Source organism: Chamaea fasciata, unplaced genomic scaffold (assembly GCF_029207755.1).
Source record: "Chamaea fasciata isolate MVZ Bird 193981 ecotype frontalis unplaced genomic scaffold, bChaFas1.0.hap1 SCAF_16, whole genome shotgun sequence".
Classification (NCBI taxonomy): domain Eukaryota; kingdom Metazoa; phylum Chordata; class Aves; order Passeriformes; family Sylviidae; genus Chamaea; species Chamaea fasciata.
Window position 1 is genome coordinate 9,900,268 of NW_027094101.1, and position 14,160 is coordinate 9,914,427.

A 14,160-nucleotide genomic window follows, 5' to 3' on the forward strand; every position below is an offset into this window, starting at 1 on the left:
CCGGTCACTGAGAACTGTCAGGAGCTGGCAGGCTCTCCCAGCCTACTCCCATTACACTGAATTACCCAGAAGGCAGCCTCACATTATTGTTTCCACACTGGCTTAAAGTAGTTGAAGAGGGAACAACTAATTATCAAGAGCAGTAACAGCGCCAAGTGTTTTTCCCTTTGATAATTCCTGCAAGATGCTGCAAGCTGGGGTAGCTTTGCTAGGGGGAGAGGAACAAGCACGACCTGGATTTTGGTCCTGGAGAACACTGTGTCTCACCAGGCAGCACAGCTGGTTTCCACCAGCTCTGGGTCCTTCAGCCTCATCCCTTCATCCTCCTGTCACACAGCTCTGGGTGCCCATCCCTGCATCCTCCTGTCACACAGCTCTGGGTGCCCATCCCTGCATCCTCCTGTCACACAGCTCTGGGTGCCCATCCCTGCATCCTCCTGTCACACAGCTCTGGGTGCCCAACCCTGCATCCTCCTGTCACACAGCTCTAGGTGCCCATCCCTGCATCCTCCTGTCACACAGCTCCCAAATTAAAGGAGATGCCTGCTGCCTGTCATAGGCAGCCCTTGCTCTCCCTCCCTCTCTCTTATTCCAGAGTAGCTGAGCATCCAGGCAGGATGAGTTCTCTCAGGGCTCTCCCTTTTCCAGTGGATCACTGCCTGACGTTTCTCCTGGCCAAGTAGTCAGTAAAATGCCCCTGGAGCAGGTGGCTGTGCATCAGGGCAGTGTTCATTCAGCACTCCCAAAGTGCAGCCCTGCCACCTGCAAAGTCCCAACTCAGCGTGTCCTTGGTGCCATCACCTCCCATGAGATCTCAGTGCTTGAGGTCAGCCTGTTCAAACCCTGGGGGGATGAAAGCCTGAGGCTGCAGGTCACAGAGCCAGAGTGCTGAGGTGTCTGCCCTGTGATCAGGGCTAATCTCAGCCCAGCTGGGCCTGCCTTGGTCCTCAAGGCACCAGGGTACAGACTGTGTGGCCAAAACTTGTTTAATTAGATTAGAACTGGTCACTCAAGGTCTGAAGAGGCCCCAGCTGCTCCTGAGCCCATCACTCCCATTCAGCCACCTCCACCCACAGCCTTTTCCTTACCACAGGTGGCATTGAGGAACAGGACATCGAAGAGGGACAGGTTGGCCACCTCGGGGGGGTGGGCACACCTCGTGTCCTCTGCCTCAAGGACTCTCACTTTTCTGTCTTCCACCCATCGGGGCAACCAGGACAGTTTGCAGTCACAAACAAATGGATTCCAACTTAAGTTTCTGTCAGAGGGAGATCAGAACAAGTTAGGGATTAATGTGACATGTGCTAAGCCTTAATTACAGCAGTGTGCTGAGCCCTCCCTGTTCCCATCTGTGCCACTCCACTGAAAGGCTTCGGAATAACTGGGAGAGGAGTTAATGAATAGGGAATCAAGCAATAATTAATGTGATTTTTCTAGAGGATAGAATTAGGCAAGTACTCCAAGTACTTTTTTAACTCTACAAATAATTGTTGCAATTAGGAGCAAATGACATACACAATCATATATCTAAAATAATCTGCCATGCAAGAGCCCCAGGGTATGAGGGCAGCCTCCCCTGCTCGGGAGAGAATTTACAGCCCCATTAAAAATAGCTAAGGGAATAAAATTGATCTGTCAAAGAAAAAGAAATGCAAAGTCAATGATAATCTTTCCATGTGGCAGTTCAATGAAAAGAGGGAAACTTTAATTGCAGCTAATCTGGATCCAAATTACAGCCTTTGGCACTCAGTTGTGAGCAGGACAGAGCTGGAGTTGTGTGTGGAGCTGATGCCAGTGGGGCCGGGCATTTGCAGGGCTCAACCCCCACTCTGGGGCTGAAAGCACCACTTTGCCACCAGGCTGAGCAGGGACAGGCTCCCTGGGACCCAACCCTGGGCCTTTGTGTCTTTCCAGAGCCACTTGAGAGCCAAGCTGAGAATGCTCTTTGTGTCCTGTCCTCAGGGACAACGTGGGGCTCAGCTTTTCTCTCTCTTGCCAAGAGGGCTTGCATGGGTTAATCCTCTGGCTCACCCAGAGGCAGAACTGCCATTTGTGCTGTGACTGCAGGGATCTCTTGTGTGGCTTCCCCTCACCCCTCTACACATAACATCAAAAATACTCCAATTAAAAAAACAAAACCTAAAAACTCCAATCACTTAAGGACAACATTTTCAAGGGACTTGGACCTACCATGCTGCAGGAATCACTGGGTGCTCCAGCCCCAAGGTGTGATCATGCAAACAGCACAGTGTGACCCAGAGCATGGTCAGAGACAAGAACCTCAGCAGAGCTGGTGTGGGAGAGAAGCCAGGAAGACAAGAAGGCAGCAGCAGAGGTTGGAGATACCCAGGAGACAGAGGCAAAGACTAGGAAGAGGTCAGGACTGAAGGACAACAGGACCCAGGAGCAGGACACAGCCTGAGGAAGGAACTGCAGACACCCCAAAAAGCAGCTGCCCAGTATCTCTCCAAGTCAGCACAGCCTCCCACCCCAGCAGGAAAGGAAGGGATGTTTCAAGGAAAGGTCTAAATAAAGAACTGGGAAACAAAGAAGATGAAACTTACATTTCACTTAAATTAAATAAATTATCAAATATTCCATCTTCTAATGTAGAAATCTGGTTGTGGCTTATATCTCTGTAAAAGAGAGAAAAGTTCATCATGCTACAAGCAACTTCCTTGTCACTGCAGCTTTTCCCTGTGAGGGTGGGGAGGCCCTGGCACAGGGTGCCCAGAGAAGCTGTGGCTGCCCCTGGATCCCTGGGAGTGTCCAAGGCCAGGCTGAACGGGGCTTGGAGTACCCTGGGGCATGGAAATTGTACTTAAGGGCTTTAAGGTCCCTTCCAGTACCAACAGACATCTTGTGATAATTCTCCTTCTCTGGCCTGGAGCTCCTCTCCATCCAGCAGTGCAGAGGGTCAAACCCTGCCCAGCTCCAGATGCCAGTAATTCCTAAATCACCAGGCTGAGCAGCTCAAGGCCTCAGAGAAGGAGCCCACAGACAGGACCACGTGGGGCAAGAACAAAACAAACCAGTGCAACAGGAGCCAGGCCCAGCTCAGCCATGCTGGGGGGCACTGGGAGGACTGGGGGGCACAGTAAGTACTTACAGCTTTGCCAGCGAAGTCAGGCTTCTGAACAGCTCAACATCTAAACCACTGATCCTGTTATTGGAAAGATCCCTAGGGAAAGAAAAAATAGAACGTTTTCAGCCTTTGTTCAACCACGTTTTGTCACACCTCCATTACCAAACCTCAGAAGAGCCTCTCTCCAAACTCCAGCCAGAATCCTGACTGGAAATGCGGTGTGTTGAAGGCAGAGTGCTTTTCCCAGCCAAAGAAAACACTTTTCCCCAAACCATAAAGCATTTGCTGCTCACACAACCTGTAAAAAGAGATCAGGAGTCTCAGGATGTGCCCCTACTCTGCAGCACACCTGGAGCAATTACACCATGCCACACGTGGTACTGAATGTGATACATCCTCTTAAAAGATGTTCAAGCCTAATCTACGTTCAAAGAAGTCATTAAGAAGTACTTTAGACTCAAGTGGTAATTAACTGAGAGAAAAAATCATGATGAACTTCCAAGTGTGGATCTCGTGCCAAAGCCCTGATCAGTAATTACACAATTGATGCGTCAACTCTACGTTTTAAACATCTTTTTGTCTCTCCTTGGAAAGGCTTAAAATGGAAGAAGAAGCAACAAAGAATATTTTCCATTTGAAATCAGGACAGATTGCCATCCTAAAAGGAACACTATTTAAAAAAAAAAAAATCTCCAGTTGCTCCTAGGAACACCAACAGCCTTCAGTTCACCCAAACCAAACTTTCCCTGCCCAGCCCAGCTCTCTCCTCACCCACCATCTTCCTCCCTAAATTGAATTGCCAGTGAGAGAAGAAGCAAAAGTTTCACTCATCTGCCTCCACTTCTTCCCAATAAACTTCACTGTTCGTTTTCAGAAAAATCTCCTTTGGCCTAAATTTTCTTTTAGCAGCATCAAAACACTTACTCCAAGCCCATGTGACGGTTCTTATCCTTCATGGATTTCTGGCTGAGCTCCCAGGAGAGGACAGAGGACAATTTGCCACCAGAGCCATTCCCCTGCCATCTCCTCTCTCACCTTTTTTCCTACAAACACCTCCTCTCATTTCTCCTGGCTGTCTCACCTGTTATTTCTACCCCTTCATCAATTATTTCTTGGTTTGATCTGACATTTAAACTTCATTTATCCAAATGAAAACAATTCTGCCAAACTGGCAGGAAAATTATGTACAATTCCAGGAAACTAGGGATAAGTAACAGGGATGGATGTCTCTTTAGAAGGTTTATTTTCCCTGATTTTGCTGTCTGGGAAGCTCTTTGCCAAGCTGAGAGTGGATTCAGAAGCGTTCACCAGCAACACCAATACAGAAGTCCAAGAAACAAAAGCTCCATAAAGGCAGTAGAAAAAGGACATTAACAAAAATATCTAACCATGCCAGTGATCTGTGTCTCAGAGCAGCTGGGACAGCAGTGGAGGAGCACAGAGCATCCCTGGCTGAGCCATACCCTGCACAGGGGACAGCAGAGTCATCCCCAAACCTGCTTCCAGCTCCCACTTGGAAGACAAGCACAGCCTCAGCTCAGACTGGAATCCAGGTGCTGCCAGCCAGGACAGACCCCTCCTCGAGGATGCCCCAGCTCCACCTCACCCCGAGCATCTTCTGTACACTGAACCCCTCTGTCCCATCTGCACCCCTGTGGGGAAGGAGCAGAAGGACCAGACCTCCAACCAGCCACCTTGCAGGGAGACCAGGACAAATATTTCCCTTCTCCTCTGAAATACCTGGAAGTCGCCCATTTAGTTTTTAGGCAGCACCTCAAGTCCAAGGAAAGGAAATGGGAGTTTCAGCTCAGATGCCTTCCTGCTCCTCGCCCAGACAAGCAAAACCTCCAAAACAAACCATTCAGCTGCTACAAAAACAGGGCTCTGCCGTTTCCAAGAGCCTCTTCCAAGGTGCTCCTTGGCTGCAGGGGGAGCTTGGGAAGGTGTCAGGACACTCGGATCCTGTCTCTGGGGTGCCAGCACTGTCGTGTCTCACAGCTGGCGGGGTCTCCTGTGCCTTGCTCTCCTTTATCTGCTGATAAAGGACCTTGGCTGGCATCCTGCACACCCCACAGCCCAGCTGGTATCAGGTGTGACCAGCTGAGCTCACCCACCTGAGCACCCTGACCCACAGCCCAGCAGGCAGAGATGTTCCACCTCTGGCATTCCCAGGGGAGAGCTGGGGCTCAGCCCCAGAGGCTGAACCCCTGGAGGCTGCAATTAACCCGAGCCATGACACTTTGTCACTTCACTACAATTCAGATGATCCCAAACCCTTGGTTCCCTGTATCCCACATGCACAGACACTGCTGAGCTCCATCCAGGCCAGGCACTGACTGGCACCCACTGGTACCTCCAAACCAGGGCAATTCCCTTGCTCCTTCCTTGCCTTCATAACCCCATGAGGAATTGGTATAAAAGCTCTCAGTTTTCACCCTCCCTGACCTCCTGGCTGAGGATCCTGCAAGGGAAGCAGTGCTCCTGTTGACAGGACAGCTGGGAGAAGTGAGGAATGGTGGTGGGTCCAATGCCTGCCACCTCCAGCTGAGAGCCAGGGAGCTGGCTTCTCCCACTGGTGGAAAATCATCTTATGCCTTCCTGGCATGGGAGAGGTGGCTGTGAACCAAACTGGGCTGCAGAAAAAAAAAATAAAATAAATAAACCAGGAAATACTGAGCAATAAGAGGCAAGGCAAAGGCTGTGGGACAGAGCTCAGCCTGGCGGTACCACAAACTGCCACGACTGTGTTTTCCCAGCCCACTGCCAGGCCAGAGGAAATTCGGAGCAGGTTCAAAGCAGAGCTGAAGCCAGCAGCAAACAAGGCTCTCCATTGACATTCTCTGCACACACAGCCTGACGCCCTCCTCACAAGGAGAAAGAAAAACGTCATCTCCTGTGGCTCAGGGGACTTTAGGAACATGCTGTGCCTCCTGGAAAAGGGCAGCCACGAGCCACAACTTCTCAGTCCTGCCTCAGTTTCCACAGCTGTGAAACGGGGCCGTGCAATGTCATTCTGTGGGACATGGGGCACCAAAACCCACCAGCAGTTACGACACAGGAACTGTGTTACTGACAGCTCCCACACTGCCACGTTCCACTCCCAGCCCAGCAAAGGGAGAGATTCAAATACTCCTGGAAAAGGGAGGTGGTTTAGTGAGGAAGGTGAAGCTGTGGGAAATAAGGGAATATTTAGCAATGAGGGCGTCAACCTGAGCCTTGGGAGCCTTCAGCTCCATCCCAGCCCTGCTATGACTCCTGTGTGATCCCGGGTGCATCCATCCCTGAGCCTCTCCAGGGTTGTGGATACCCACAGCCCACCCCACAGACAAGGTGAGGATGGATCCATCACAGACACCACCAGCCCGACCTGCTGCCCATGGACTTGGGGAATTCTGGGGGAAAAGGCATCAGGAACTGGCTCCTTTCTCAGCTGCTGCCCCCCAGCAGCACTGATGGAAGAGGGAGGGAACGGGAGGGCTCAGTGTTCACTGAGGGAAGCAGGAGAGCTCAGTGCCACCCACCCCATCCCTCTCTGATGCTCAGAAGCCCCCTGAGTGCCAGCCCGAGGGTTATTCCTGCACACTGCTGTGGCCAGGCTGGTTTTGGGCACCACTGTTTGCTCCCTCATCCCACGGAACATTTAATGTTGGGCAGGGTACGGGTGGCCCCGCTGCCAAGCTTGATGTCATGCTCTCATTATGTCATTTGTGGGCCCGCTCTGCCTCCATTTCCCAAAAAAAGGGAGGGAGGGAGGGAGGGAGAGGGAGGGAGGGCAGAAGTTCCTCAGCCCTTTTGGTGCAGGGAGCCCTGCCAGAACAGTAATGGGAAAAGCATCCAGAGCCAGAGAAGCGTCTGAGCGAGAGGAGTCCGCGCGGCTGGGGCAGAGCACAGCAAAGAACCTCCAGGTCTGTAAGCCACCATCAAAGTTGAGGTTTCTGTAGAGCAGCAAAGCTCCAGACGGGCCAGGGAAAGAGAGCTCCCAGCAAAGTCCAGCAGTGCTCCCATTTCTTACCCCATCACACAGGTCATGGCTGCCCCAACCCTGGAAGTGTCCAAGGTTGGACATTGGGGCTTGGAGGAACCTGGGACAGTAGAAAGTGTCCCTGCCCACAGCAAAGGGTGGGCCTGGATGGGCTCTAAGGTCCATCTGAACCCAAACCATTCCAGGCTTCGGTGAAAAGCCAGGCTGCACTGCTCCACACCCTGTGACCACTGAGAACAAGGGACACAGGGACACGTGGGATGGCTGGTGAGACACAGCGAAGCCCAGAGCTTCCAGAGCCTTCCATCACCTGCCAGACCCACCAACTGCCCAAAGGCTGCCTCCCATGTTGCCATGGCAAACACTTCCCTGTCTCCAAGAACAAAAGGCAGCGTGGAGCTGATCCTGCCTGACACACGGAACAGACTTTCCAGAAAAGAGCAGGAAAAACTCTGTATGCTTTTGCCTGCCTGAGCCAGGAAAAACTACAGGTTTTTGCTGATCAGATTCCCGTTTCTCTTCGCCTTTTGGCTTGCACCTCTCCAAAGAAGTGCAGCAGGAAAGCAGCAGAGGTGAGGATGGAGATTATTTCCATAAGTGATTATGGAAATTTGAAAAACCATGGATTTTCCTGCGTGCTGGGCACAGGGAGCCATGCTGTGGTGCTGCAGTAGGTGCAGGGTGTCCCTGCCTGGCAGGAACAGCCTCTCAACTCTGCTGCACCAGGAGTTCTCTGCCTTTCAACACAGACACGGAGATTTTCATCCCCAGTTACTGGTTTCAGTCATGCTCAAGCAGGGATTGATCTTCCAAGGCAAAAGGATTCCAGCTCCACCACACATCACCCCAAAAAGCTGCAGCCCAGCACCAAGAGGGGCCTTTCCCTGGTGGCAGGCAGCTGTGAGCACCCTCATCTCCCCGAGGCTGTCACAGCACGATGACAATTTATTTGTCCATTCTGGATTCAGGAGTTTCAAACGCTGGCCCAAGCCCTTGGCTCTCTCTGAGGAATTTGCCCCAGAAGACTTTTTCACAAAAAAATTCATCTAAAAATGGAATGTTTTTCTTCCTACAGCAAACCCCTGATTGTTGATACGAAATGCAAGGCGAGATGAGCATCCTTGCAACGTTCTGTACACTCTGTGCTCTCCTGAAGAGAGCAGAGCACTCCCAAAATGCCCTCACAGGGCAGCAGTGCCAGGAGCAGACCCAGATGTCTCTCTGGAGTGACTGCAGGGCCACAAGCAGGTCACTCCATCCCCGTGGGCTCCCTGAGCAGGGGGGTGAAGCAACACTCCTCCCTCACCTCACAGCCTTGCCTCATCCTGCTCACGGCTCTCCCTGAGCACCAGCACAACAAAACCCTTGGATCTGCAGGAGTAAATCCAAGGTTGGGGCCACGAGCTCTTCACAGCTCAGGAAAGGGGGCTGTGAAGAGCCTGTGCTCCAGGAAGCAGGGAAAAGACTGAGCTGAGAGCTCAGGGCACCCCAGGTGACACAGCCCCTCCTACACTCCCTCTGCTCCTGTGCCTCACCCCTGGAGCAAACAGAGGAGGTGAGGCTGCAAACACCTGCAGGATGAACAGCAAGGGGACCCCCACCACAGCCAGGGTGCCCAAGCCACCCCCACCATGATCAGCGCATTGAAACCACAGCTGTGGTACCTCTGCCACAGCCAGAGGGTCCCAACCGTGGCCAGCACATCCCAACCATGGCCAGGGTGTCCCAGCCACAGCCAGGGCATCCCAACCACAGCCAGAACATCCTCACAATAGCCAAGGCACCCCTGTCATGGCCAGGGCATCCCAGCCATGGTCAAGGCATTCAAACCACGGCCAGGGCAGCCCCAGCAAGGTCAGGATAAGCCCTCCCTCCAGGTGGGAGCTGTCTGCAGAGCAGCTGTGGCTCCAGGAGCAGCTCCTCACGTCCGTGCAGCCAGCAGCTCCCCGCAGACATTCCCAAATATGGCTGTGGAGCGGGGATGGAGGCACTGGAACAAAGTGGACATGTTACCTCACGCAGCGACATCACGCTCTGGCAGGACTGTCCTGCAGCCATGGCATCATGTGCTCCATCCCTCTTCCCCCGTGGCCAGGGGGCTCCCAAAATCTGGGGCTCACAGCTCAGCTCCTCTGACAAGTTACTCTTGCACTGAGCTGATTTCAACACCCAAACCACAGAGCCAAAGGCGAGGGGGGCACTGGGGTGTCACCTGGGGAGGCCAGGAAGGTGCTCCAGGGGCACAGGGAGGGGGATACAGGGATAGGCACCAGTCTGAGAGGTCCCTCCCACCTTCTGAGCCACCAGAGTGACCAGGAGCCACTGACCAGGTCTGGGGCCGGCTGTGGTCCTTCCCTCACTGCCCAGAGGTGATTTTGTGTGGCACAGATCAAGGGAGAAACCTCAGGCATCCCCCAGCCCTGTGACACCACGGCAAAGGACGGGAACAGCTGGAGACCTCCAGGCTGGGAAAGCAGCAACCCAAACACTGGAATCAAGCTGATGTCCGTAATTAGCGCCGCACGCAAACGAGCTGTCTGCGGCTCCAGCCAGGGAAATGTCAGCCCTGCAAACACTCATTTGCTTCATGGAAAGTCTGCAGAGCAACCAAGGATGTGATAAATCCAAGCATCTTCCCAGCACACGTGGCAGAGCTCAAGCAGATCCTATAAAGACGCCTGCAGCCCAAAGCCAAGTGCTTTCCACAGAGATTCCCATTTCTCCCCCCAAAACACCTCTGTCCCCACATCCTGTGCCACTGTGTGCCAGCACACAGCAACTGCAGTGCCCAGCTCTGGGTTCCTGAAAACCCAGCACGTTTCCAGTGCTGAGAGCCCAGGAACATTTGATTTTACCATAAAAAGGGAGCCCTCTGGAAGCTGTAATTTAGGGATTACACAGCTGAGCTACTCAGTGCTTCATCTTCCTTACACAAAGTGAAGAGTCTTCAATAAATGTTTAGGTATTGCTGATATTAATTCACCACTGGGACAGGGAATGGTGCAGATAATCTTTGTGTCCTGGTTTTTTATTACTCAATTTGTACTTATTTTATAAGTGAGCCCTTTCCTTGGACAGCTGTCCTCTAGGGACGTGAGAAACAAGAAAACCCCAATGCCATTTAGTCCTAGCACTGTAAATTCTGCAGTGCACAAGAAAGGAGCCACAGGCAGGGTTCACAGGATGCAGGAGGCTCGGGATAATGCTGGACTGATCACAAGGATGTTCCGCTCAGCTGACAGGGGAGCTGGAGCCAAGGGACATGGAGAACTCCAGGAAGTCTTCTCCAAAGCACAAGTCCCATCTGCAAACTCTGGTGAAGTCTGAGTGGGCTGTTCCCTGGAAACCTTCTGGGGTATCTGTGGTTTGTGTCCCAAAAGGAACGGAGGAACAATTTGGGCATTACTGACACAGAATGAGAGCCACAAACTGATCCTCCAAAACACAGGGAGATCTGCAAAAACCTTCATGCCACTCCTGAGCTGAATGCAGAGCACAACCCAGCTGGGAGAACGTGAGCCTGATAAGACAGTATCAGATCAAAAGTAATTTCTTCAAAGAGCTGGGAAATCATTCTCCCATTTCTCACACAGGAACAGGCAGTGCGTTGTCAGGCACTGGCAGCACAAACAAAGGGAAAACAAAGCCACAAGCAGCAAAACACAGGGGACCAGGGAATCCTGGAATGGCTTCAAGATCTTTCAGTCCCATCCTGCCACAGGCAGGGTGCAGGTTGCTCCAAGCCCTGGAGTTCACAAAGGACTGAGGATTTAGGAGAAACAGCAGCCAGGCAAAGCCTCTCATGGCAGGTAAAGCAGAAATACAGAGGGTACACAGGAAAGTCTCACGGCCAAGGCCACGAGGTGGCTGAAGGACAGTGTCACCACATCCCCGACCCCCTCCTGCTCTGGACCTCCCGCTGCTGGAGCAGCACAAAGCTTAGCAGACCAAACTGAACGGGGTTTTGGCCATTTCCTCCTGAGCCCTTTGAAAAGTCTGAGCTCCAGGTCCTGTTCCCAAATTCCCCAGCCCATACTGCTGCAGGCACAGGGAGCACAGATGGGGATGGCACCAGCCTGGCTCCACACAGACCTGCCAGGACCCACCTCAGAGCTGACAAGGACACAACCCCCCATTCCCCCTGTCCCCAGACCTGCACTGTCCCTTCCCAGGGCAGGTAATGCTCCTCAAACCTTTCCCCTTCACAGCTGACACTCCCAATCTGTCCAACCTTTAGCTAGCAGCCCCCTCCAACACCTCCAAGTTTTCCAGGTTCCTGGGTGGCAGCAGAAGAAAAACAGTTTTGTCTCTATTTCAGCCCTGTCTGTCACTTGATTTTCATCTCCAACATGTTTTACCAACAACATTTCATTTAAGAGGCTCCCTGTTTCAGGCTCTCACCAACATCCTTCAGCTCCAGCATGAAGACGTTCCCAGAAAACACTGATGGGGAAAAGGACAAGAAGAAAGGAAGAGCCAGGTCCAGGCCTGGCAGAGACCAACTCTGAGCAGGATTTTGCAGCACAGCCTGTGCTGGAGAGCTGATGAGCCTCTCGACTTACTTTCTTCCTCCCAGAGGGAAAACTTGTGGATTTGGGGCCGTCAGATTAGTACTTGATAGGTTTAAAAATAGCCAAAGTCAACGGTGCAGCTCTGTGCTGCTGAGCACAGCCCCGAGTTCACAGCCACTGCCTGCGACAGCAAATCCCCAGAGCAGGAGAGCTGGGAGCAAAAAGCAAAGAGCAGCATGTTCAGACCCCCAGCCCCAGCCAAACTACAGCTGCAGCACAATCCAGTTGTGTTTTCCCCGCAGTCCTGATGTTTGGGCTGCTTTCCATGGTTTATCCCAACAACTCAAACACGGCAAATCATCGGGTTCCACACACCAATCCCTGCATCAAACCAAAGCAGGCAGCTCCCAGCCTCCTAAAGGATGCTCCCATCTCACATAAAGACTCTGAAAATCACTGAAAGGTTTGGGTTGTAAGGGATCTTAAAGGAAGGACAGGGTTTAGAGCAAACTGATCTAGTGGGAAGTGTCCCTTCCCATGGCAGGGGGCTGGAACTGGATGGGCCTTGAGGTGTTTTCCAACCCAAACAATCGGTTGGGTCAAGTCCATCGTTCTATGAAACATTCTGAAGCCAATGTTTAATCCCTTTTATATCTGTAGTGTTGGTTTTTTCATTCCAATTCCTGACTTCTTGCAGAAATCAGTTGTGTATTACATCAACGTCAGCATCTTCTGCTCTTCCATCTGCAAAATTACTTAAAAGGCAGAGGTTTGGGAGATCTTATTTTCCATCAGAGGATTTTCCATGTTGACTGCCACTAATTACACCATCCCCTTTAATTTTTAGCTAATGCCATGCTGGGCACAGCATTGTTTCTCCCTGGGACAGAAAATCAGGACATTGGGCTAATGAATGTTTGTACCACACCATTCACCTTCTGTTAACACTGGCACCGTGTTTGTTTTGATCCAGTCCCTGGGAATCTCCCTAAGGCCCAAAAATCCATTAAAAGCAAACATTAATAGCCCAGAGGACTCTTCAGCCAGATCTTTTAAAATTCTTGGATGCAAAATATCTGAACTTGCTGGTTTAAGAAGGTCTAACATTAATAGCAGCTGTTTAACATCCTCCTCGGTTACTGTTAGAGTGGAAAGTGTTTCATCATCCTCATATGATACAAATACATCACCTGGCTTTTTTCCAAATAGAAAACAGAAATATTTACTGAGCAGTCCTGCCTTTTCTGTATTTCCATTGATAATTTGACCATGTTCATCTATTGACAGACCAGTATCATCTAATTCCTTTAATTCTCAATACACTTGAAAAACTCTTTACTCTTCTCCACCTTGCTGGACACAGACTTTTCCTTAAGATTCTTTTGCTTATCAGTGTTCAACGGGCCTGAGCTGAGCCCATGCTCCTCACAACCAACATTTCCCTTTCCTATCTTGTATATCTATTTTCTGTAAGAGCTTCCACTTCTCATTCAGGCTCTCCCAATGTCAGAGGCAGAGTTATGAGCATCCACAGCTTCTCTGCGCAATATGTGCCCTGGAAGTGTTCCAGCACCCTCACAGGAAGAATTTCTGCCCAGTATCCCATCTAACCCTCCCTGGCCCTCCAAAGTCCCCCTGCAGCTTTCTCTGTGTCCATGACTGACCCTTTAAGGGCTCCTCTTTAAGGACCTGATGCCCCAATGCTTTGTGCTCCCCTTCCCTGCAGTGAAGATGATAAGGAAAGAGAAAATGAGAGAAGTAAAAAAAAATCATGCTCTGCTGTATCATCCTATTGAAAGAGGACCAGCCCCACCACAAATCCCTCAGGGATGATTACAGCCTTAATTTGAAGCTCCTTAATTTGAAGCTCTTCCATAAAAAGCAATTTTCAGTCTTCTCTGCTCTCCATGCAAACTATTTTTTTTGTGCAATTAAATCCCATCTTCCCATTTTCTCTAATTCTGGCACACGCACAGCAGCTGCTTTGCCCTTGATATGCACAACCCTTGGATACCTGGGGGAGGTTAACGATGGAATGAATGGTTGGGGTTGGAAGGGGCCTTAAAGCTCACCCAGTTCCAATCCCAACACCTTCCACTGTCCCAGGTTGCTCCAAGCCTTGTCCAACCTGGCCTTGGACACTTTCAGGGATCCAGGGGCAGCCTCAGCATCTCTGGGCACCCTGTGCCAGGGCCTCAGAACCCTCTGAGTCAAGAATTTCTTCCCAATATCCCACCTAACCCTGCATTCTTCCGGTTCAAAACCAACAGAACCCCGGAACGGTCTGGGTTGGAAAGCACCTCAGGGATCACGTCATTCCCGGCCACCTTATCAGCACCCAGTCAGCCAAAGTTTGCACAATTCCTCCAGAAAACAGGAATATGTGGGACTGTGTAAGAGCCCATTGAGGGACCTCTCTGTGCCCATCCCAGCCCAGAACCTTCCAGAGCTCCAGCAGACCCTGGGTTTCCATGCCCCATGCCCAGTGCGGGTGCAGCTCCACGGGCTCTGTGTGTGTGTTTGTTTGGGATTTTGTGAATAGGGCTGCTCAGCACGTTGAGTCCTCCCCGCAGGGCTGATGT

General features: G+C 51.4%; 1 protein-coding gene across 1 annotated transcript in view; it reads right to left on the minus strand.

Annotated features, from left to right (window-relative positions):
* Positions 1-14,160, minus strand: part of PKD1 (polycystin 1, transient receptor potential channel interacting) — a 79,111-nt gene that overhangs the window by 44,376 nt on the left and 20,575 nt on the right. Inside the window, exons 2-4 of the mRNA XM_066197825.1 lie at positions 3,110-3,181; positions 2,565-2,636; positions 1,089-1,258 (exon numbers count right to left, since the gene is read on the minus strand). Coding sequence (XP_066053922.1) covers positions 1,089-1,258; positions 2,565-2,636; positions 3,110-3,181 — 314 coding nt within the window. The remainder of the gene's footprint in view (positions 1-1,088; positions 1,259-2,564; positions 2,637-3,109; positions 3,182-14,160) is intronic.